The sequence below is a fragment of the Gordionus sp. m RMFG-2023 genome, chromosome 1 (assembly GCF_954871325.1).
Source record: "Gordionus sp. m RMFG-2023 chromosome 1, tfGorSpeb1-WG-v2, whole genome shotgun sequence".
Lineage (NCBI taxonomy): Eukaryota > Metazoa > Nematomorpha > Gordioida > Chordodea > Parachordodidae > Gordionus > Gordionus sp. m RMFG-2023.
In genome coordinates this window covers 71475137-71501212 of record NC_088775.1, presented here as the reverse complement: position 1 = coordinate 71501212, position 26076 = coordinate 71475137, and the positions used below count along the sequence as shown (strand labels likewise).

At 26.0% G+C, this 26076-nt stretch overlaps 1 protein-coding gene across 1 annotated transcript in view; it reads left to right on the top strand.

The window, feature by feature from the left end:
* The first annotated feature begins 427 nt into the window (after positions 1 to 427).
* Positions 428 to 26076, top strand: part of LOC135931930 (protein Wnt-7b-like) — a 32827-nt gene continuing 7178 nt past the window's right edge. Inside the window, exons 1-2 of the mRNA XM_065469247.1 lie at positions 428 to 559; positions 20859 to 21112. Coding sequence (XP_065325319.1) covers positions 558 to 559; positions 20859 to 21112 — 256 coding nt within the window. The 5' untranslated portion in view covers positions 428 to 557. The remainder of the gene's footprint in view (positions 560 to 20858; positions 21113 to 26076) is intronic.

The window sequence follows — 26076 nt, the reverse complement described above, 5'->3', positions numbered from 1 at the left end:
AAAAAAAATTTTATGCCAGGCCCGAATTTATTTTAATAATATTTATTTTTAATTTTCACAGATAATAATGATGATCTATAATATTTTGGTAAAATATTTAGCCCGACCCGGGTATTTTTTTAAAGTGCCTGCAGGTCTCTGTTAATATTGATTAGACTATCAATATTGACTGTATAAAATTCATCAACAAAAAATATAATAAATAAAATGAAGAATTTTGGTAGTTGATCTGAATTAAAAACTCGACTTAAATTATTTATAAAATTAAAAAAAATATAATATATATAATAAATAAAATAAATTTTCCCAATATTTTTTTTTAAAAAAAAATAAGTAACAAGTAACGTTTTTCATTACCGTTATTCGAAAAAAAGAAAAGGTATTTATTTTTAGAAAATATCATATTCAAAATATTGATTATTTGGTCAAACATTCCTCAATTCTATAAAGATCTAAGGATTAATAAGTCTTTCATATCTACATTCATGGAAATATATTCATTTTTTCCCAATTATTCTATAATAATGATAATTCACATTCCATGACAATATTTTCAGATGTAATATTTGATGGGTCAATAGTTTCTTAATTTTAATAAATAGTAATTTCTGATCATTATTCAAAATTTTGTCATCCAATATTATTGCCTTTGATTAGTAGACCTGAAATTGTCAATGCTCGTTATAATCTCGGGCTCAAGGACTTTTCAAGATTGTCATTTAAATATAATTGAGGGGATAGAGGAGTAGTTTTTGATTTGAATTTCTTTTTTACTAATTTTAATTTGGTAGGAGGAAATAAGGGATAAAATTTTAGAGGGGGGGGGGGGGGTAATATCGTAATTGGCTTAGGGGAGTGGGGTGTAGAAGTTCCTGCACAGATTTTTTATTACCTCGGTCTATAATTTTAGAAAAAAATATTTATAGAAATATTTTCTATTAATTTTCAATGTAAAATTAAAATGAATGTATAAATATAACGAAAATCAATATTTATTATATTATTGTATTATATCATAATTTAACTAATTAAAATTATTGCAAACCTTACGCAGTCCAAAATAATGAACTTAAGACATTTAGATAAATATTTTATCTGAGCCCTCCATTGAATTTATTTTTATATCCGATTCAGGCTATTTATTAAAATTATGTTGTACCAACTAGGGCTTGGAACCAATACTAAAAACCTTAGATAAAAGAAATATTATATGGTATTGAGTCTAAAATATTAGTATTAGTTTAAACAATATTTTCTATTTCTTGTATTGGTATTGGTTTATATTGGTTGGTTTAAATTCAAATTACTAATTAAAAAAATAGAAATAGTGATTTAAAAAACCCGTAATTTCTAGTTCTAAATAAACATGGAAAAAAATCATGAAGCATTAAACATAAAAACAGGACTAAGAACCAACTCCCAAAATTTTACTGAATCCAAATTCTTTTTTTAAACTAGGAATTTATTAATTGATGTGAATATAAAAAAATTCTGATTTAATCATAAATTTTTTGTATCAACAAACTTAACCAAACCAATCAAATAATAAACGTATTGATTTTGAAACTTTTTATTTAGCACAAAAAAAGATAGCAAAATGAGTATACTCTAAAATATAACATAATGTCTATTTATAAAAAATACAGTGAAAAAGATTAAATTTAATGTAAGGGAAAATAATTTTATGGGCAAGCTTGGATAGTATGTTCATCTAGTGAACAACGATGGTCTATTATAGCATACCGTCCTTCTAAAAACGCCCTTTCATAGCTAGCTGGAATTGCAAGATAATCCCTGGCAATTTTCAATAATATTGGATATCTATTTTGATTTAATTTCCACCAGTCTATTGGATTTAAATCACTAGAAAGTGACTTCATCCACATATTTGCTTATTTCTAAGCTATTATATTGTTATGACTATGTTTCTTTATGTATTTTATTATAAAAGAACAATTTTTCGGATTTTGTTTATTAAAATTATAGTATTTATCAAGTTTTGCTAAGGCAGTTAAAGAAGCCCTCTTTAAATTAGCATTAGGAATATGTAACTCTCAACATGCTCAAAAGTGCTGGAATATAAAGGAATGATAGTTGAAACTTATGGAGTATTTGCACATGAGGCCATCTCTGTAGCGAAATTATATGGTTACAGAAATTCTCGATATATTTCTATATTATTCCAGGCTAATGCACTAATCAGGCGCGTAACCAATGGGGGGGAAAGGGGGAAATTTTACCCCCCCCCCCATTTCTAATTTGACTATTTCCCTAAATATCAACTTAAGCTAATAAAAATCCCCCTCACCCCCCCCCCCCCTATGCCCCGTCAAATTTTTTTAATATCAAGCAGAGTTTATCCTTACTGCTAGTTGCATTAATAAATTATTTTCCTATAGCTCACCACTATGTTGAAATTTACAAAAATCAAATTTCTATTTGGTTCAAGTTATTGATTTGGAGGAAAATGTGAACAGGAAGAATGAATATTTTATTTATATAGAAGTTGAATCAAAACTAAATCTTATAGAATATTATAAAATATCCAATTTCATCCCATTCTTAGATACTTTTTTTTCGCAAATTAAAGTACGGTTTTTAGATAAAAAACAAGTCTTTGGTAATCTTCAAATTTTATTACCTAAAGACTCTTCTTCGTTTTCTGATGCCATTATTGGTAAAATTAAATATTTCAAAATTTTATTCCTATGATATTGATACTGAAATCAATTTAATCAGTGAATTCGAATTAAATATTTACTACGTATATTATTTTACCTGAGCATGCTATTGATGCGCTTAATCGGTATAAGTTAACCTTGGCTCAATTTCCAAATATTTTGAAGGTATTTAATATTCTTGCATATTTGCCTATTACAACATATACGAATGAAAGGACCTTTTTCAATTGAGAAGGTTGAAAACTTATAGAAAATACTACTTCCGAATCTCGGCTAAATGAGTTAGCTCTGTTAAATATCCACAGAGATTTGATTCCAACGAGAAACAAAATTCTTGATTAATTGGCAAATTTCCCACGAAAATTGAAAATCGCATTATAATTCTAGTATTTAAGAAATTTTTTGTATAATATCATATTTGATAATAAGTTATAAAAACTTGTTCTTTAAAAAATTTTCTAGTCAATATTTTATACACACTACAATTAGTATTTTCAATAGAATTTTTTTTATTCTATTTATATTATATGAGAATTTAAGTTGAAACTAGTTTTTAAGCCAATTTTATAAAAAAATTGACACTAAACTTTATTTCAATTTTATATTTTTAAAATAAATTTATTTATGATATACCTAACTTAAAATAAAAATTGGGTTATATATAACCTTTATTTCTTCTTTAAATTTTCATAAGCGCGAGTCTGTAAATAAAAGCTAAAAATATTAATAATAATTTAAAAGAATAGCTCAAAGATATGACCCGGCCGAAGGTGGAATAAAAGCTAGGGCAAAGCCCCCCCCCCAAAAAAAAAAATAAATAACCCCCTATAGGAAAATCCTGGATACGCCACTGGCACTAATATAATTTTCTTCATTGGTATTTTATAAATGATTGGTATATGTTGTCAAATAGGGTTTGAGCTATATTGCCCTTTCAAACATTTGGTATGTTGAATTTCAACGTGTTAGTATATCCAAAATTGGGTGAAGAAATTTTAAGGTTGGATTTTTTTCAAGAAATAATTTTTTGAGTTTATTAAATTTAGATATAGAAATTTTAAAAATTTTCTTATTTTTTTAAAAGTTTTATTCAGAGACCTGCAGAGGTACCATTTGTACGGCCCTCCCAGGTTTAAAAATTTTAGGCCCGGCCCAGCCTGGATTTTTAAAAAATTTTTTTTAGGCCCGGCTCGGAATATTTTAAAATTATATTTGACCTAGTATATACAAAAAATTCATTATTTCGTATTTTATCATATTTTTCGGCGAGTATATCATTTAATAAGCAAGTATATTATATTTTATTTTATTTTTTCTAAACAGATATTTAGTATATTACAAATTGATACTATAAAAAATTTGTGTAAATTTTGAGAATATACTATGTATTTATAAAAAAAATAAAAATGATTATTTAATTAATAAAAAATATAACATATATTATATAATAATGTATTTAATCTTTTGCGTATTTATTCCATGGCAGGAAAACTATAATTTTATTATGTAATAGATACTATGAGTGTTAGCTAGTGTTAACTTTCACCAAACATTATATTAATCATAACTGTATATAATCATTATAACCATATCTAATTGACGAATATAATAATTCATGTTGTATAAAATTTTGGGTTTTTTTTAAAAAAAATTTTTCAGGCCCGGCCTGGGTATATTTTAAAAATTTAAATATGGCCGGGCCGGGCCTGCTGATCTCTGGTTTTTTTTAAGGGTTCCAAGGCGGCCCTAACAGCTAAATGTATAACATGGCAAAAACATATACACACATTATTTAAATGAAATTATTCTTTTGATTTATAATTTTTAGAAATGCTAAATTATTACTTGCATTGTCTAATGTAAAACAAAAAAAAATCAATTTCAAATTTTACTTTTAATACAGAATTAAAAATATTTTAAGTATTAGTAGAATTATGGGCTGATTTAAAAAAGAAATGAAATCTAATATGATTATTTAATTTAAAGTGATTATTTAATTTAAAGTGATTATCTTGTTAGATATTACAGATTTAGATTGTTAAAAGAGCTATGATAATGTTTCATAATTTTTTTTTAGTTTTTCTAGAAACTAATGTTAGTGAAAGGTTACAATATGCTATTAAATTTTTAAAAGTGATATCCTCTCAACCTTTGAAATAGCTAAGTTATTTATAAAAAAGTCTATAATTGAATTAATTATTATTAACTAAAAATGATTTTATTGTGCTAATTTTATTGTCAATTTTATTTGTTTGTTCACATTTCCTATATAATGTTGGGTGGATGGATTTAAAATGTATCCATAACCCTGATTGGGAAGAGATTTTTTTTTGCATTTATTACAAATAGCCTTCTTTTTGTTATCGCAACTCGTATAAAATTCCCACGTTTTATCGTCTTTTATTAGATATTGATGATTGTTCTTGTTCATTATCGTTATTAGTATCATCAGCATTATCTACATTTACTAACACTAGTTGGTCTTCATTCATTATAATATCCTAAATGAATAGATAAAAATTGATATCATGTAAAAACTAAAAAATTTACTTCCATAATAAAAATAAACTACAATTATAAATAACACCAATATTTATATCATACATAATACAGAGAAGTTACTATTTGCACTAAAGAAATATCGGATATAACAAGTTTAGAAAATTTAAAGAAAGTGAAAAAATATAACACGATTATTTATCCATTTTTAATATTTGTATTAGGCCTATTCAAAAATAATTCGAATATTCGATTCGACTTGAATAATTCGAATCTAATCGAATAATTACGAATATGAATAATAAATTATTTGTTTTATCTGAATACGAATAATCATTTATTCGATTCGAATAAAACGAATTATTTATAATATTTAATAAATTGTTTAATAAATCTAACATTTGTCATTTCTATTTGTTAACCAGCCAATCTGACAGGTGATGTGTTTGTGTTTATAAAAATTCTAGCACAAATTTAAAAATTTTTTATTTGCCACATTTTTTGAATCTCACGAAAAGTTTATTTTTTGAATCTCATAATAAATTATATTAAAAATTACACACACCAGAGGTATATAAAAATATAATCTCTACAATAATTATTGTTAGCTAGCTTAATTATGTTAGAGGAGAATGCTTCTGATGAAATTATGCTTAATGTTGAAGATAAGAAAATTTCCTCACAAAAGAGAGCAATCATATGGGATCAATATCAAATCCTTAAAGACGGTGAAAAGGCTGCTTGCAATCATTGCAAGAGTATTATAAAATGTAAAGGCAAAACAACATCTCCTTTTATTAATCATTATAATAGGTTTCATTCACACCTTAGTAAAAAATAATAATAAAATTGACATTTTTTTAAAGTCCACCAAATTCTTCAAAAAAAATTAATTTTAAGGATAATTTATTAAAATTATTTATAAATAATAATATATCTTTTAAAATTATTAATTCAAATGATTTTAAAAATTATATAAGTGATCTTGATTGTTCTGTAAAATCAATATGCTCCAATACTCTTAAATTGCACATGTATAATACATTTGCAGAAAAAGAACAGTTAATAAAGGAAATAATATCTAAAAATAAAAGTCAAATTAATATTTCATCTGACATTTGGACTAGCCCAACACAGGTTCCTTTTTTAGGGCTAACAGCCCATTTTATTGATGATAATTTTAAAATAAATAACATAATTTTGGATGTCAGTCCAATAAATGAAACACATTCAGGTGAAAATATATTTAAAGCCTTTGTCAAAATAATTAAAAATTATAATTTAGAGAATAAAATTTTTTATATAACTTTAGATAATGCAACTAATAATAAAACATTTATTGATACATTTTCTTTAAATTATCCATTAATAAAAATAAAGCACATCCGATGCTTTGCCCATGTAATTAATTTAATATCCAAAGAAATTCTAAAAATTTTTGACCCTTCAATTCTAAAACTAAGAAACATTATTAGAAGGATTCGTAATTCCCCTAAAAAATTAAATTTATTAAAAAATATATGTAGTTCCCTACACCCTCCCCTAAATTTTTTAAAACCAAAATTGGATTGTGAAATATGGTGGAATCTACCAAATGATTGAAAGGGGCTTATTGTAAAGCCTGCTATAACAAAATTAGTTAATGAAGTAATAACTAATATTAAAATTCTTCAAGAAAAACAAATATCAGAGATAAACTAAAATTTATAATTAGGTTATAATATAATACTTTGATAATAGGAAGAATGGGAGAATCTTATAAAAATTAAAGCTATCCTATTGCCTTTATATGCTACAAATATGGTGTGTGGGGAGAATTATCCTACTTATGATTTGGTTATACCTTATTATATTTTAATTCTTGAACATCTAAAAAATGAAAAACCTGGTTTCCATAAATTATTTAACAATAGTTTCAAGGTAGCATGTGATAAATTGTTGGGCTATTATAATTTAACTGCCGATGATGCAATAATAACCACAATATTAGATCCCAGGCTTAAAGTAGAATATTTTAAATCAATATCTGTTGATTATGATATTAATATATCCAAGTTAATGGACAAATTTAAAGAGATTTACAATAGATATACAGGTATTTAATTTACCCCCATTTAAATATGATTTTATTTTATAAGCTCATAATTATAACTGTCAAACAAATAAGGATAAAATTCAACAAAACAGGCTAGACATTGTTTTTAAACAAAATAATATTCAACTGTGTGAAATAGATTTTTATCTGAGTGAACCAAGAGCAAAGAGTGATACTGACCCGTTAATGTGGTGGAAGGCAAATGCATATCGGATCCCCATACTCTCGAAAATGGCAAGAAAGAACATCAACTGCTTGTGAAAGGCTTTTCTCAGTTGGAACTAATTTTTTGTCAAAAAACCGCATGTCATATAAGGAAGAAAATATAATATAAAAACTCTTTGCCTTAAAAATTGGCTTAAATTATAAATTAAATTAATAATATATATTTTAATTTTGTTTATAACTTGATTATATATTATTCATTATTAGAATATTGATTACATATTATAATTTTTTCTGTTTAAAATCAAATTTATAATAAAAAAATTATCAATATATTTGAGCATGATTTATTTTATTAAAAAAATTAATTCACAAATCGTAGATTTTATTATTCGTACGAATTCAGGTAAATTATTCGATTCGTTTAATGCACTATTCGATTAGAATTCGTTTTTGAATAGGCCTAATTTGTATTGAGATTGGTATTGGTTAATATTGTATTTAAACAATATATTTCAACCAATACCAATATTTAATTATATATGGTTTATATTGGAATTGGTATTGTAAACCAATGATATAAGGTATTGGTCTCACCCCTAGTGCCAACGATCCTGTTCGATATTTTTTGAAGTGGATTCCCGATCAGTGCTAAAATACATTTTATAAAAGAATTCAAAGCTAAAATGTTATAAGAGCTCAAGGAAGATTTTTTTTTCTCTTCTTCTTTTAGTAAATAAGATTTGTAAATCATTAGGATGACAAAATTTAAAATAAATGTTTTGAGGTATGAGTTCCGACCTGGTCCAAGTTTTCCCACTCTAAAATGACCCTATTGTTTACATTATATAATATATAAGTGCGACCTGGGTTACTTGATAAACTTTATCAAAATCATTATAAATCCTATAATAATGATACTTTCAGAATTTAAAAAAGCCAATATATTCTTAAACCCTAATAAACTCTTACTGCAATTATTTTACACTGATAATTATTTTTAATATATCTATTTTAGTAAGAGTAAATTTTTGTACTTACAATTAAAAGCCCTGAATCCGTATGTGTCGGGGTAGAATCATCTCTAAGTCAACTCAAATAAACTGGCTTATTAAGTCACCTATTAATTTTTTTTATTTCTTTATTTTAATGCTCAATGTTTTATTACAATATAAAATATTCATATAAAAATGACAAATTATGAACATAATTTTCTGGGGTCAGGGCAAAATTATTTTCATCTGAAGAAATAAGTACTTTTGATATATATATTCATTATAAAATAGGTTATAATATCAGAGAATATAAATTAGCATACCCTGATTCATTCAATATAAAAATATTAACAATCTTTGGCTGTAAATTTATCAACAGAAGAATTTTCATGGATCATAAAACCCGGATTTAAATTTTTTTAAAAAATAAATATATATATATATATATATATATAACAAAATAAAAATATTTCCATATTTTTTAAGAAAAAGATTAAAAACGAGTAACATTTTGCATTACCGTTGCTCAAAAAAAAATAAAAGCGTTATTCGTTACCATTTGGAGTAACAAATGGCTTTTCTTTTCCTCAGAAAAGTAATGCCACTAGTAATGACATTATTTTCATATACGTTACTTTACAGTATCACATTTTTCTACTCAATGACTCTCTATTTCCATAAAAATGACTGTGTATTTGTAATCAGATCTAGGGGTGTCACTAGCCTTTACATCCGGTATCTCAAAAAATTTTTTAAAATTATTTTCAAAATTATCTTTTTTTAGCTAACACTATCTAAAATTATTATTTAATTATTTTTAGTTAACTTACCTTTTTTTAGTGGTGTAAAAAAAAATTCAAGATTTTAAGGGGGATCTTAAATTTTTCAGGAGGCTTGAGCCTATGCGACTCACCCCCTCTAGTGACGCCATTGATCAGAAAATATCATTAATGTGCTTATTTTTTTTGTGAATATACTATATTATTTATAGGTTTAACATTTTAGTTAGACTGCTCTTAAAATACAAAAAATACACTTATTTTTTTAAGTATGAATCAAAATTAGAAAAATAGCTTGAAATATAAATATATTTAAATTTTAATATCCGAGCTGACCTAATAAAATTTTACTAAAAATCATTCATTTACAAGGCCCTCCCTGGGACGAATTTTTAAACACAGCCCGTTAAATTTTTTACCTAGGCCAACCCATTTTAATTTTTTAAAGCTGGCAGAACTTTTGAACGGGCAGGGCTGGGCTTTGCAGATCTCTGATATACATAAAAACATATAATAATAATACATGGGTATGGCCATAAAAAATTTCTTAAGGAAGATGAATCTGATAAAATATGCATAAATTAAGATCCAAATTTTAAAAAAATTAAATTAGACATCCAAAATGCAACGATACTATTGCCAGGGCTTTAAAATTTGCTGGCATCATCTCAACCCTTTAGCCCACTGGTACTTATAATTCTGGTGCCTGATGGTTCTACCATGATTCCTTGAAATAGGGGAGAATTCGTAATCTGGGATTTCTCATGCATTAATCCTCTTGCCCCTCCCAATATAAATAGGGATGCTCTACTGGACACCGAGCGCATTACTCTTCAATTCGGGCCTAGACCTTAGATGTTATGTGTGAGGGTGGGGGGGGGATCTTTTTATATTAAACATGGCGAAAATCTTAATGACAATCATCAAAGATCTAAATTGGAAAAGTGAGAATCGGATGGTATTGACGTTTAAAAAAAATCAATTATCAAGGCAACGGAAATCGGTAAATAAAAATCCGGATCTCTGCAAAGATCGGGGATTCCAAATTGGAATACTACCTACATCACATGTTGGTATATAATAAAGTGCAATAATCTCAGCTTTATACTATCAATGACCGAAACCCCCTGATTGAAAATTCTGTACATAGGATATGCCTAGGATATTTTGTTTCCAATTATAACTTTGGCGCTAAAAAGGAACTTGGATCTCAAGCAATAAAATACAGCAAAAATTAATGACAAAAAAACGCGAATAAAGATGCGCAGAAGTCGAGAGAATCAGTGGCCACCAAAAAGCCATTGCTACTTTTTAGATGTAGAAATCATAATTTAACGCATATTTAAATTATTAATATTATATAAATTTTCAATTAAATTAATATTATACTAATTTATAATTAGTTAATAAAAATGACGATATATTTTTAAAAAAAATTTGAGATGTTATTAAAAATTTGTGTATAAATATATATATATATATAAATTATACTTTTAAAAATCTAAATCAATAAATATTAAAGTTAAATCCTTATATGCACATAATTCTCTACTATATTGAAATCTTTTATATTTATAATGAAATAATGAAATTTTAAAATGGCTACAATAAATAGTTAATATAACAGAGTATATGGTCAGTCGAAGCAAACCAGGTGTTGACTGACCAAAACTTTTGCCCTTACTTATCATCTAGTTCCAAAAATTGACAAACGAAATCATGACCAGTCTTATCACTCTTCTCCTACAATTACCTTCAATAAAAAATAATTTATTATATCAACTAACCGTTCGAAAAATTGCACCATGATTATTTTTTTTTGCCTTTTATGTATTCTCTCTTTGATCCATTCATAAAATAGTGAAAATTATATAGAAATGAGCATATTTAACCAGGCTGAAAATTAAAAAATATAAAATACCTGGACTGGGTCAGAAAGGAACTTCTCAGATAAAATTATTCATATTAATTATTTAAATTATATATATGTCGCATCATTTGGATATGGAATCCCTAGGGATTTGTAATCTCTGAACTTTATATCATTTACTGAACGAGATTTTTAAATATCAAAAATCTGATTTGACTTAAAATTTATTCTAGCATATGCTAAGCTAGAATGCCTACTCTATAAATTTTATACAATTTTCGCCATAAGCTTTTTTGTATTTTTTAATTTATATAAAGAATCTATATAAAATTGATGTAAATTTGGAATATACTTCATATGTTCCCTGCGAAATTGTCTGAAATTTACAGTGTGGATGCTCAAATGTTGGAATACATTTCTGATCAAAAAGTCCCCCTCAATAAATGATTTAAAATTGCAATATTTCCTATCTTATGGGTTCCATATCCCAATACGGCATTTACATTTAATATTATTCTTTTTTTTATTAATTTAGGAAAGGCCGGGGTTTATATTCGTCTAATTTATAGGATCTCGTGGTTAGAATTTTTAAAAAAATATATTTTATTCTTTATATATTTAAAAGCTATGCCTGGGCTTAAATGAACTATTTGTTGAGGGTTATTTAAGCTCTTTTTAATAGAAAATGTAAAATAAAACACATTTTAAAAAACATAATAAAAGCACAATTTAACCTCAGAAAATTCCTGAGGTGGTATGACTCAAGTTCATCAAAAATTGGAGGGAGGTAGGAAGAGGTATGGTTTTGATTACCTTTTTAGGGTAGGAGAGTATGTACATAGTCATTGGCTTATAGCGGGATAGAAGTGCCTAGACAACACAGCCCAAGTCTCAAAGACCTGCAAAATTAATTTTTTTTGACTGAGGACTCCCCTTTGCACCCTGCGATCCTATTTTAATGTTATAAATATATTGACTATTTAGAAATACTTTGATAATTTTATTTATTTTACTGTTTACCTATGAATGAAAAGGAGAACTCCTTCCTCATTCATTACTTTTTTTAAAAAAGCTCCTTCCTTTTATAATTTTATTTTTGAATATTTAGAACCATATTTTTTGATTATTAAGAATCAAGATTATTATATTAATATTGATTCATATATTGAAAATCATAAAATTTATACTGTTATATATATTAAATAAATTTTTAAAGAACATTTCAGCTTCTGATGCCAAGATTTATTCCACGGTTTCGAATAAAATATAAAAAAATTAAAGTGATGCTTATATTTACGTTTTAAGCACTGATTTTAATATATTATGCATCCTCCTTAACGCTCAAAATCCTGAGAAATAATTTTCTCTAGAGTATTAGTATAAGTTCTTATTAGATTTCATCTTATTTACAAATTTATTTAAGCTGTTTTGTTTGTTTTGTTTTTTCCTTGGTCTTTCTAGTTTCTACAAAAACGCCGGGATGAAAGGTATAATTTTTTTAATATAAAAATGGAGATTAAATATTATTATTTATGAGTTAATTTGTAATTACTCTTAAGTCCATATATATTAAAATTATTGAATTAAAATTATACATTTTATTTATTTATTTTTAAAAGCCTAATTAAATTCCAAATATAAAAAACAATCATCTTGCTAAATTACGAAATATTATAATATTAAAAAAAAACTTTTAAGAAAATGCTTTAGCAAATCCATTAGTATGCTCTATTAATTTTAATAATTATTTGTCTACTAGGATAATATACTTAGAATAATTAACGAAAAAAAACTTAAGAAAATTTTTTTTTTAATCTTTGAAAAAAATATGCAATATTATTAATTTTATGTGTGAAAACTTTTCCATAATTTTTTTTTATCTTTATTTTCATAAATGACCTAATAAACGTTTTATAATATTCTTGATTTCTTTAAAATAAGCTCAATTCATCACCTTGTTTTAATTTTCCGTCCTTGAATAAAATGTGCAATACAACTATTTTCAGGTTTATGTATATTGCCCTATAAAATACGATTCATTGATTAGTGTTTAACTTGTCAAAATTTTTGAATGATAACATAACAAAGGAGATAAGTAGATCCCATTGGCGTACGCAGCGGGGGGGGGAGCAAATCCCCCCCCCCCCCAAAGCCAAAAAATGCAGATGCCGGATATATTTTTCAAAAATATTATTGTTTATATTAATTTATATTTGTTAATATTTATTCGTATTTCATATTAAATATAAATTTTATTACATTTATATTATCACATTCATAAGTTATTTTATCAATTAATTTCGATTTCAAATTTTCCGGCGTAATATTTACTTATTATTTTCAAATTTTTAGTGGCGTAATATTTATCTACCATTTTCAAATTTCTAGTCAAATAATAATTATTTCTGAAACTTCTGGTCCAACAGGGAAAAAGAAATTGCAACCTTGTCCAACGAGATAGAGCCTCTTCCATCAAGCACTAAAAGCTATTAAGAGTTAGATATGCCAATTATTACTGAAATATCAAAATGGCTTGAAAGAAATATTTACTCAGAAGCAAGAAAATTATTTGATTCAATGCTTATTTCAAATTTTATTTCTCATTAGAATGTATTATTGAATTATACAACTATTTTAAATATTACTTTTCAAAAACATGACATTGATTTGATTAAGAAGATGAGAATAGCAGAGAGCATTTTATCAGAACTCAAGGAAATTAGGGCTAATGTTGATGAAGAATTTCATATTTTATATTTTATTGTTGAGTCTAAAGCAGAGCTATGCGTGTTTAATATTTGTCTCCCTCGACTTGTAGCAAGGCAAGCTCATCGTTAAAACATTAATATAGGATCAGTAGAAGAGTATATCTTAAATACAGATACATTTATAACCCAAATATATGAATTTTTAATTCATCATGCAGCACTTACTAATCTGCAAATATTACTTCCACAAAAGCCTTCCCAACCTTTTTCAGATGGTGATAGAAAAAAAAATATTTGTTAGATTTTTATTATGAAGAGTTAAAGTATCTTATGATGCCTTACTAGCTGAATAACTATGTTTATAAGATTAACTATAGTTGATATAGTTCCAAAAAATGCTATGGATGCTCTGCATTATTTCAAACACATTTTAGATTAAATTCCCAATATATTAAATGGGTTTATAAACTCTTCCCATTAGTAAACTAATGAGAGAACACTCTCTTTTTTATGTAGAATAACAGAGGCCTGCAGAAGTACCATTTTCAGGGCACTGCCCAGATTTTTTTTAAAGATTTTTTACGGCCTGGCCTATGTTTTCTTTAAAAAAATTTCAGGCCCGGCCCGGCTTTTTTAAAAAAATTTTAGGCCCGGCTCGGCTTTTTTTTTAAATTTTCAGGCTCGGCCCGGCTTTTTTTTAAAATAAAATTTTCAGGCCCGGCCCGGATTTTTTTTAAATAAATTATATTTATTTTTGATTTTTATAGCTAATAATAACGATTTCTAATATAGGCTGTTTTAAAAAATACAGCCCGGCCTGGGTGTTTTTTTAAAAATAATTCAGGCCCGGCTTGGGTGTTTTTTAAAAATATTCAAGTCCGGCCCGGGTGTTTCTTAAAAAAATTTCGGGCCCGGCCCGGGTATATTTAAAAAAATTACTGCAGGTCTCTGAAAAACATACCAAGAAGTACAACATGTGAAAGTAGATTGAAAGGTTTGGATCTTTTGAATATTCATAGGCATTTGACGACAAGCAAGGATGAGATAATTGAAAAATTAGTTCAATCCCAACGAAGATTGGATTACATTGTAAAATATATTACATACAAAATACAATTATTCCTAAGAAACTTTTTGTGTAAAGGATCAAAAAATTCAAATTTCTATTTTGGGTCATTTAAGTGATTCTTTACATATAATTTTTTTATAATTCACATTAATTTAAAATTGTGTATTAGGAATAGTTATTAGTCCTAATAAATTTATGCTTGATATTTTTAAAAAACAATAATATTTCTTAAAAAAATTTATTATCCCCCCCCAGACCAAATTCCTGCGTACGCGCCTGCATTGACCCACCATCCCAAAAGACTTAAGAGATAACCATAAATTTGATACTTATAATTTTCATCTACATATAGCAAAAATATATATACGGAGCAGTAGCGTCTCTACTGAAAAACTCGGTGAGTCTCCTTAAAATTTTGAATTGCTTTTTTTATGCCACTATATAAAAAAAAGTAATTTTGGATAATGCTAGCTAAAAAAAAGAAGATAATTTTGAAAATATTTTTCTGAGGCCCCTGAGATTGTAAAGGCTATTGACGCCCCTGATATAGAGGGAAAGGCAGGGGCTATAGCGTTCCCTAAAAGACTAAACGTCAAATAAATGAAAGGCACACACTTTAATATTTTTATTTAATTAATATCTCATTTTGTTCCTTTTTATTAATTTACTAAGTGGGATTAAATTTTTATTTCCATATAAATATTCAATTGTTACTTTAAGCAAGCACAGTAATTATAAAAAATAGCTTTGTAACAAAAAATAACAGTAAACTAGGAGTTTGAGCTTTTATTTTTTACCGGGTTCAACTCCGGGTTCAGGCTAAATTTAAAAAAAAAAAATTTCCAGGTTCCAATTCAGGAAAAATAAATTTCCCTTGTAGGTTACGGGACGGGTTTGAGGTAAGTGACAAATTTATTTCATAACAAATTAATAGAGGTTAAATTTTGCCAAAAACTTTATTGCTATACATTATAACATACTCTAATAAAAATGAGTCTATTTTAAGATATTTTGTTTGCAAGTTTTTTAAGAATTTTCTCTATTAAGATATAAAAGATGAAGCATTTACATTTATTATTATTTTATCAAATATAATAAATATAAAGAACAACTGTAAAACTTCATGTATTTATTTCCATTAACTTAAACTACCTGAATTAATAGATATTGTAAATATTGATAAACAAATTGTCCTGTATATAAAATGACGGCAAAATTGGGTAAAGTGCCAAAAAAATAGAAATAGAATGTATACTGCAATTTTTGTTTCTTTCTACAATTTTTTGCTAGAATTTTCATGTTGAAGTAATTTAAAATAGATTCAAATGGGTTCCGGGTTCGGAGTTTAACGTTCGGTTTAGGGTAAAATTCCTATAACAAAACTTTTTTAAATTGTCACTGTGAGCCGATATTCCTTGTAAAGATAATCAGCTTTGCAAATATATTTCGGAAAATAACCGTTTAAAGTGCTTATATTGAAAATGGGGTTCGATCACTAAAACACTCAATCAAATTTCTATCGTCGAGAATTAATAACTTATTAGATGATCACTATCGACACAAAATTAATAAAGACCGTCTTAATGGATACTTTATGAAAAAAATGGTATTTATTATGTTATATAAATGTAAAGTGAACCATGATAATTTATTTTTAAAGAATAATCATTCAATCAAAAAATTAAACCATTTTACAAGAGTTTGGAATCAGAAACAAATTTAGGCAGATTCTTATAGAATGATTAAAATAATATAAATATTTAAATTGACTAAGAAAGTAAGTAACCACTCCCCCAGAGTTAACCCTTCATAACCCCCCTCCCCCCCCCCCTCACACATAAAAGGCCTAAATCTAGGAGCTGGGACCTAAAACACCCTCTTAAATTTTATAAAAATTGAAATGGGAATCTATTTTTACATGAACCCAAACGGGAAGAACAGTGATTCAAATTAGAAGTTTGTTTAATCTTTCAATTTTCCAATTTTTCTTTATTATTTATTAATAATTTGGAACTAGAACCTTATCTTGAAACCTTGTAAAATCTAAGAATTCAACCAAAATTTTTTTTTTAATTTTTATTTATGTAGTTGATTTTAAAATTTCAAATGTTTAATTTTAAATTATCGTTTACTTTTTTATTTAGTCCTTTAAAGACTGATACTCCTGCATATCGTGTACCGTCATGTTAAAACTATTCCCAAAATTATTTGGTCAATTTTTTTTCCTTATTAATTTTTATCTAAATATAGTTTGAAACTTTAGCCAATATCTGTGTTGTAGTGCAATCATCAAGAAAGTATTAAAGTCATTTTTTGAGAAAATTGTGCTATGGCGCTCACTATTTCAATATTTTTTTACATTTTTGGAATAGGATCTTTTAGCGGACTTTGGAATTTGGTTTACAGCAATTTCCAAATTCATTATGGCACAAGCTATATAATAATCTAACTATGATATAAAAAAATTTTTTTATTTCATAGAAAGAATAAACGAATAAAAATAATATATGCTATATTATTATCATATTATATTTAATGCTGTTTCAAAAAATTTATCCTCCTTTTATTTTTTTTCCCCACCGAATTTAAATTTGAGTTTGACAGGTATATTATTTTTTGTAATGTATAATATAATATAGTATATTAAATTATCATTATTTCTTATAGACATTGTGTTTACCATGATAAAAAATATGGAGATATTTTTTAAAAAAATAATAGAATATAAATAAAGATAAGGACATTTCCAGGCAGAACATTTGTTTAAATCGGTTTCTAAGATTTGTTTCAAGCAATTAGGATAATAATTTGTCGATCTGATGTATTAAGATGTAATTGATTTTTGAACCGTTATTTAAAATCGGATACTTAACACTCAGCCTAAGACTTGCCTTTATAAATGTATTTTGCTTATAACTGGTTTCTATTAATGGACTTGAAGTTGAACTGATTGATTAATTAATAAGTGCTAACAGGCATATAATTTTTGTCCTAGCATGTTACATTATTCTTTTTTTATTTTTCCAATTATATGGTTTCTTTAAACTAATTGCAAAACGAATTGAGCTACATAAATGTACTTAATACACACTAATTATTTATAAGTTTTAGAGTTAATGCTTCCAGAAGTTTGAATGAATTCATGTTTATGGCATGATGGAATAGTTATCTGGCTTAAATTTGCTTACTTTGTATGGCTGGCTTAATTAATTGAAGAATCTTAATTAATAAGTAAGGCCATAAATATTAACGCAAACCAGATATTTAGAATATATTCTCCATTCTGTTAATTTTGGTAATTTTTTTCTTATTTATTAAATGAAATTTTCTCATTTTAAACCATCAACCAACCAGACTAAAGCATCTATTAAGCACTACATAGATTTGGTATAAGCTACAGAATTCGTGTTTCCGAAAGCTTGACTACACGCTTAAAGCGTGATGTCATAATTCCATTTTATAATTCAATTTTTTTTCGCGGTTCTCAAAACGGATTGAATATTTACTAGTCAGATACTATATATTAGCACAAGCCAGATATATAGCTTTTCTATATATAGTGTTGTGCAGATTTAAAACATTTCCATAATTTAATTCGCTTGTAAATAAATTATTTAACTTTAAAAATTGTTAATATATTAATATGTTATTTTAACAATTTTTTGCAAGTCAAATAATTTTATTTTCCAAATTAATAAATATGGAAATTTTTTAAATTAAATCTGCACAACACTTTATTCTATTCTTACATGATACCAATTTTAAAAATTTATTTTTTGTTATACTTTTTTTTTATTGTACTATCTATCAAGAGGATTAAAAATATTTAAATAAGCACTAAACATTGATAAAAATACAATTTTCAGAATAAATTCTTTCAATCGCTTTTTAATCGTAAGGTGGTCAAAATTTTACTGCAAATAATTTATTTTATAACTGACTGGCTATTATGCTGGTTAAAGTAATCATATGCACTAGTAAAGCACGAAATATTGTCATAAATTTCAGAATTAATTCTTCTAATTGCTCAGCAAACTTTAACGGAGATGATATATGGATATTACATAAAACTATCAAAAATACCTATTCCAAACGGGACCCGGACTTAGGCTAGGAAAATGTGGGTTTGGGGGAGAGGCTTCCAAACAAATTGGCGACCCCATATTCCCCGTTGGATACTCCGACAAAATCATATTTTTCTTAGAATTTAAAAATTGTCCATGTTGATAATTCAATATTAAGAGATTCAGAATTAGTCGTTATTCTAGAAAAATCTTATTACATATTTATATATTATTACGCTGAATATGGGAAAATTATATAAACAAGCGTTATTAACGAATTATACCGTATATGTTATTACTTCCATAAATAAAATAGATAAAAAACAGTTCCATTCCATTTAAAAATTTATTGTATATTTTTATCATAATATTAATAAATTTTTTTATAACTATTATACTTAAAACTGATTAATAATTTATTTTGTCGTTGTGTCGTTTATCTATATTTTTCTCCCCTAAAAAGCGAGTAATAAAATTTAACAATTTTTGGGTGTCTATATAATTAAAAATAAAGAATGAAAAGGAAAAGGAAATGTTATATTACTAATTTTTGTTATTATTTTATTTTTAATCTTAGGGCTTTGTAAATGACAATTTTTACCGACCGACCCACAAAAGAATGTATATTATACATAGACAATTATATTATAATTAAATTTTAATACAGAAACATATATAATATATACATCATTATAATATACTACATTACTACTATACTATATTACGATATAATATATATCCAAAAAAACACATATTTCCTATAAGATTAATAATAATAAAACTTTAAAATGTCTAAGGTCGGTTTATATATATACAATAAAAAGATGAATTATACGAATTAATGCGAAATTAATTGAATTTGGGTAGCGAGGAGAATATAAGTTTTACAAAATATGAAATTATTATAAAAGAAGGAGACAACCATAATTATCCTTTTTTTTAAAGCCAAATTAAATGAAAATAATTTAAGTTCAGCGAGGGAAAATATTTTTTATAAAAATGATAAAATTTATTTTCTTATAATATTTTTAAAAAATTACCAATTTTTCTAAATTAAAATTTGTCTTCTTAAAAAAAATTGATCTTAAAATATTATATTAAGAAGTATTGCACCGAATTCGATTTGATATTAAACGTGAACTCTTATTTTCAACACCTTGACGCGACTACTATGATAATTTTATTGGCCCTTAAATTTTTAAAAAATAATGCACTTAAGTGTTAAAGATGAAAGATTCTGAATTCGTATTTAAATCATAAATAGATCTGTACTTAATAAACTCAGTAAAAAAAACGTATCTTTAATTATAACAAATACCTTTGTGAAGCAAATAAAAATGATATAATGAACAATTCATCCTACCGAATCTTGGAAGACGACATATTTTCTCGATAATTATCTAGTTTTTTTTAGGGTGGGATATAAAGAGCGGTGTAGTTGAAATTTACTACATTCATTTTCCAATATATGCAATATGGACTTTTAAAACACTAAACTTTTTATTGTGATGTATACTGACAAATAAATTATTTTTCTAAATATGATTAACTAGTCATAAAATTATCAACCTATATCCTAAAATCAAACTTTTCAATGTAAAATAGTATATGTTTGTATAAAATAAATATTTGCTAATAAATTGTGCGGGCTTCATTTAACCTTAACTAATAACCGCTTAAATTCTTTGTAGCAAATAAGCAAGATTATATACATTAAATCACTTGGTAGTAAAAGGGAGACATATCTCAAAAAACGGATCCTCAAATAATGTACAATCACAAATTTTTTAAAATTTCTCTAAAAGAAAAATTTCCTGGAATTATTTGTAATTAATGAAATGATCTCAAATTCATTTCTATACACATTTATTTTGATGCTACACACTCATGCCTTATATTTGTTGATTTTGACGATATCCTGTTTATTTGACAGGGCTCTTTCATCGGTCGTAGCGTTAGGAGCCAACGTTATATGCAGCAAAATCCCGGGGCTAGCCCCTCAACAAAGACTCCAATGCCAAAGAACCCCTGAAGCCATTATTGCAATATGGCAAGGTGCTAAACTCGGCTTATCCGAGTGCAGATGGCAATTCAAGATGCACAGATGGAATTGTACCATGATAACTACAAATACCGATTCCGTGTTCAAAAGTCAACTTCGCCAACAACAACAAATTGGGCAACAAAGTAATTCGGGATCTTTCGTATTTGGACCGGTGTTTATGAGAGGTTATTATTCACATAATATATATACCATATTATAAAGTCAAAATATAAATACGGAATAAATAATCTTTTTATTCGCAAAACACTTATTCTATTTTTATTATAATCCTTTTCTATTAGTTTACATATATAAGTTTACTTTAAAAGTTCTTTTTAGGCCTTATAAGCAAAAATATTTCTTTATGAGTCTAAAATATGAAATTAAAAGCAATAAAATTATGCGCTTTATTGGTTAAATTATTCTATAAAATTAAATACAAATGATTTGTTTTATAAGAATTCTCGCTTATGGTATGATATTTAATAATGCTTAAACTTTCGCCACTTTATTATGTTACATATTATCACATTTTGAGATTCTGCTGAAGTTTTATTTTAACATATTGAAAGGGGTGGGAGTCGAATAATATAACCCCTAGAAAAAAGTTATAGGCGAAATGGACAATATTTGCACTCTTCTTACCTCTTATAATTTACTTCCCAATCATATCTAACTAAACATCTCTAGCTAAGGTTTATAATAAATCTGAAAATTATGGCCCTTTAATTATTAAAGTATAATAAAAAAATTAATTAAGTTTCAAAATACAAAAAAGCTCAACGTGATCAAGTAACGCTGGGTGGAGAATAATTTTTTTCTTTAATATCTAAATTTATTTTTAAAAATAAAAAGGTATATAATATATTAAAAATAAACTATAATATTTTTTTATCCCAATTGTTTATTTATTTAGGTATAATAAAATTAGGCCTTTAATCTTTACCCATATGTTATAATAACATAATGTGATAATCCCTTCTCTTTCATTTGGTCCTTTAAATATTTCTTTATAGCATTCATGATTAAATAACAAACAGAATCTTAGGAATTTATTAGTAAATATGGATGGCTCATCTATAATTTATAATTGTGAGGTAAACAGAACAACTCTTATTATTTAACAAAGTACAAAAGAATAATTAAAAATGAGAAGGAAAAAAAATTAAGAAAATCGGAAAAGATTAGAAAAATAAATAAAAAATGACATAATATTTAAGAGAGATGGAGATCGCAAAAAGTTGGAAAAATTATTTAAAACAATAATTAAAACGGTCAAAAAGTGACATTTCGAGAATATTAAAACAACAACAAAAATAAAAGTTTAATTTAAAAAAACCGTGGCTTTCTACCTTTTACTGTGGGTGCTACATAGGGCTAAGTTAAAGTAGTACTTTTTACTATTTACCAACGACCCTGGGTAGATGGCAAAACCATAGGGTAAGATGGGAAATATAAAATTCAACACACAAATAAATCACAAAGTTTTAAATAATACACATATAATCTAAAAATGAGAAATATTTTTTTAAAAAATTAATCTTAATAATAGGGGCACCATAAAATGGATCATTCCTAGCACACCTTGAATGTCAGAGGGAGCTATATCCAGTCTTAGCGTTTTTTTTATTATGGTTATAATTTTGGCGCACATTACACAATTAGATTTTTTATTTTTTTATCGGTTTTCTATTTTGATAATCTTTTCATGCAATTTAATTCTTTTTATTTGATATTTTACCACCACCCGAGGTTTAGCCGTGGGTATTGAGTAGCCTAAATGGCTATAGAAATCTTCATGGGCAAGCTAGAAATTTTAGATCAATTAAATCAGTAGACTAGACATTGGGCAATATGGCATATAAATATCATAAAATTTGAAGAACTATTTTTTTCTACAAGGCAAAAAATACTTAAAAGAAAAGTTGTTAAAAAGGGATAAAATCATTTTTGACCAATATTTTTTGAATAAGGAGCTACCGTAACTAAATAAACATATGGTAGATAGTATGTATCGAAATACATCTTTTGAAGAAATTTAACAATAAGCCCTAAAGATTAAAAAGTTATAGCCGTTTGCCTCTATATCCCATCTGCCAGATAGCCCCGGCCTCCTCTATGTTGTTGAATACCAAAATAAACAACTATTTATAATATTGGGGAGACTTAAATTAAAAACACTATACTTAGTGGATTATTGCTTGAAATATCAGAATTCAATAAATATATTTTTTTTAAAAAATTTGCAATTTTTCCAAAAAAATACTTCGGGTAAGATAGTCATGCCGGGATAATGTTGCGCCATGCATGAGGCTGTTAACTAAAAATTTAAAGATTTTTGTATATAGAAAATATATGTACGTATAAGGCAGAAGGGATTAGACAAATGCTTATAATTTTTTGTTCTTTAGAACTAATTCTCTCAAATTTGGTAGAAATATAGCATACTTACAGCTATTTGTTTAAGAGTAGGGAGCTCCTCCTTCAAACATACTTACTAAAAACAATTTTTGGCGAGTTTTTGTTTTGAGAAAATAAAACCTTTTCGAATTTTAGAAAATTTATACAAAAATTTTTTCAAAATCTAACCTTCAAATTAAGCTTCTGGGGTTTCTAGCTCATCTAAGAGAAGCCACAGAACTATTTTTGCCTGTTCATTATCTCAGCCAGAAGAGCAAAAATTAATTAAAATGCAAATGTTATATAGATTTTTATAGACTGCAATTCTAAAAAGGAAAACTTTGGATGACAGTAATTAGATGATTATATAGCGCAATTAGCTAAGGCATAATCCAGCAAAGTATTTTTAAAGAAACTAAATGAAATGACTTGTCACTCAATTATGAAAAAGATATAAAGAGTTCAAATAATAATAATCCATCCTGTTCCCAAAATAGAATCAGAATCCCTTAATTTATTTTTTAAATGTTCTGGACAAAAAACAATAAGTGATTAACACAAATTTTCTAAATTAATATAAATATAGCAAATGTTACGATAATTTAAACTATACTGACACTAAGGTAGCTTATAAAATTTAAACCTTCAAATTCACAATATATAGCCGAAATTAGAAATAACCGACAAGCCAGACAAAGCTCTTGTATAAATATTTAATTTATTGTTTTCTTAATAAAGTTTACTATAGTTGCCGCCAAAATATAATTTCGCGAAATACTTATCTAGCAGGAGCATATTTCGTTAACTCATTTTTTAAAAATTAAATATCAAAGCAGAACCTTATTATACTTATTATAATAAAAAATTAGGTCAATCATTAAAAATAAAGCTAAATCTTTTTTGTATAAATTCAATTATATATTTTACTTGACAATCTTTATGTATAAGTAAAATATTTAATGGCCAGTATTATATTACATGATCTTTTACTATCACATTCTAATTTCTAATCTTAACGGATAAAATATGCCTATATAATTATACGGTCCAATTCCATTATTATTTTAATACTACTACTTATGGTAATTTTTATGATATGAAAGATAGGTCAATATAAAAAAAAACATAAGATAATTTATTGTAAAAGCTATAAAATGCAATTTTTAAAGTTAAGAAAAATAAATATATAGAATTTTAATCGGTACATTTTTGATTTTAAGTTCTGGTTCCATTCATTTTTTTTAAGGTTCTAAAAAAGTTTCTAAATTTATCATAATCTATTTAAAAGTAAAATGAATGTGAGACAAATTAATAAGAAAGTTACATTATATATAAACAAGTCGATTTTTTTAAAAATTTATCTATTCATTAAAGTATTTAAAGTTATTTCAAAATAATTTTATTCTTGGCGCCGATAAAATATTGGAAGTAATTGACTAGTATGCCCTCTCAGCACTTGCTTCTACTTTATAGAAACTGGGAAGAGCTAAAATATTTTTTGATAGTTCTCATTTAAATTAAGTGTATACATATTTATAATTTGATTATTACCATTATATGTGAAATATTTTAAAGATTGTAAAAACAAGCGGAATTAATGAATTTTTAAATAAGATTAAATGATTATATATTCTGTTCATTTCAAGATTTTAAATTTATTTTTATCATTTTTATGCTAATAAAGCTTAGGGGAGATCGATTTGTATTTTGCATTTTTACCCATAAAATTTTGGAACAGAATAAAACAAAATAAATTATAAATTTATATGTAGCCAAATCCCTCATCTAGAAAATAAAAAAAAAGTATAGCTTTCTACCTATAATACTTTAGGTGGTATGTTTAATTATGTGAAGTGTGCCATTTTCGCTATTTTATTCCATACCAAGGGTATGGCAGCATTCGGGTAAAGTAGTTAAAATAAAATTGAACATAACTTTGTTGTTTTATTAAGCAAAATATTACATTTTTGACATGCATTCGTCACTTTTAAGTATAAACTAATCAATACAATATGGGAATGTAAAGAAATTTATGAAAAATAGCATTTTGAATGTGCCCATTTTAGGCACGTCAATTATTCTTCCCCTTTGCGACTATTTTTTAAATTTTATTTCAAATAACACACTAACTATTTATTAATGTTTCTTTTTGTTCAAAAATATTCTTTTATAAGGTATAGACGTTAATAATAAAAAATTCTCTTTTTACAGCTTTAATTAGACGGAACATTTTAACCATTTTGCCCAGAACAACACCCAAAAGTGATATATATTATACAAATCATTATTGCATGACTTCTAGTAAGCAACAAACTTCCGTTAATTTTTAATTTATAGCTATGACTGTATACAAAAATTTTAAATTATGACCCTTAATATATTCTGCTAAAGCTCACCATAAACTATATGGTAAGCTTTATAATTTTTGGGTAAAAACAGGGTTTTGACAAAATATCTCAAACCAGGAAAGCTTTCCAAAAGATGAACATAATTAAGAAATTAGATATAAAAATATATCTTAACACCAAATTTATCTTTATACTCAAGGGTTAAGTTATTCGCGTTAACATTGTACTCCGTAAATCATTACCTCGGTATCCCCTGTAGATGAATTTAGAAAATATTTACTATTGTTGTTAAAATAAACCTTCCCTGGGGCGTAAAATAATAAAATATTAAAAATGCGGGTAGGGTCCATTAATAAATT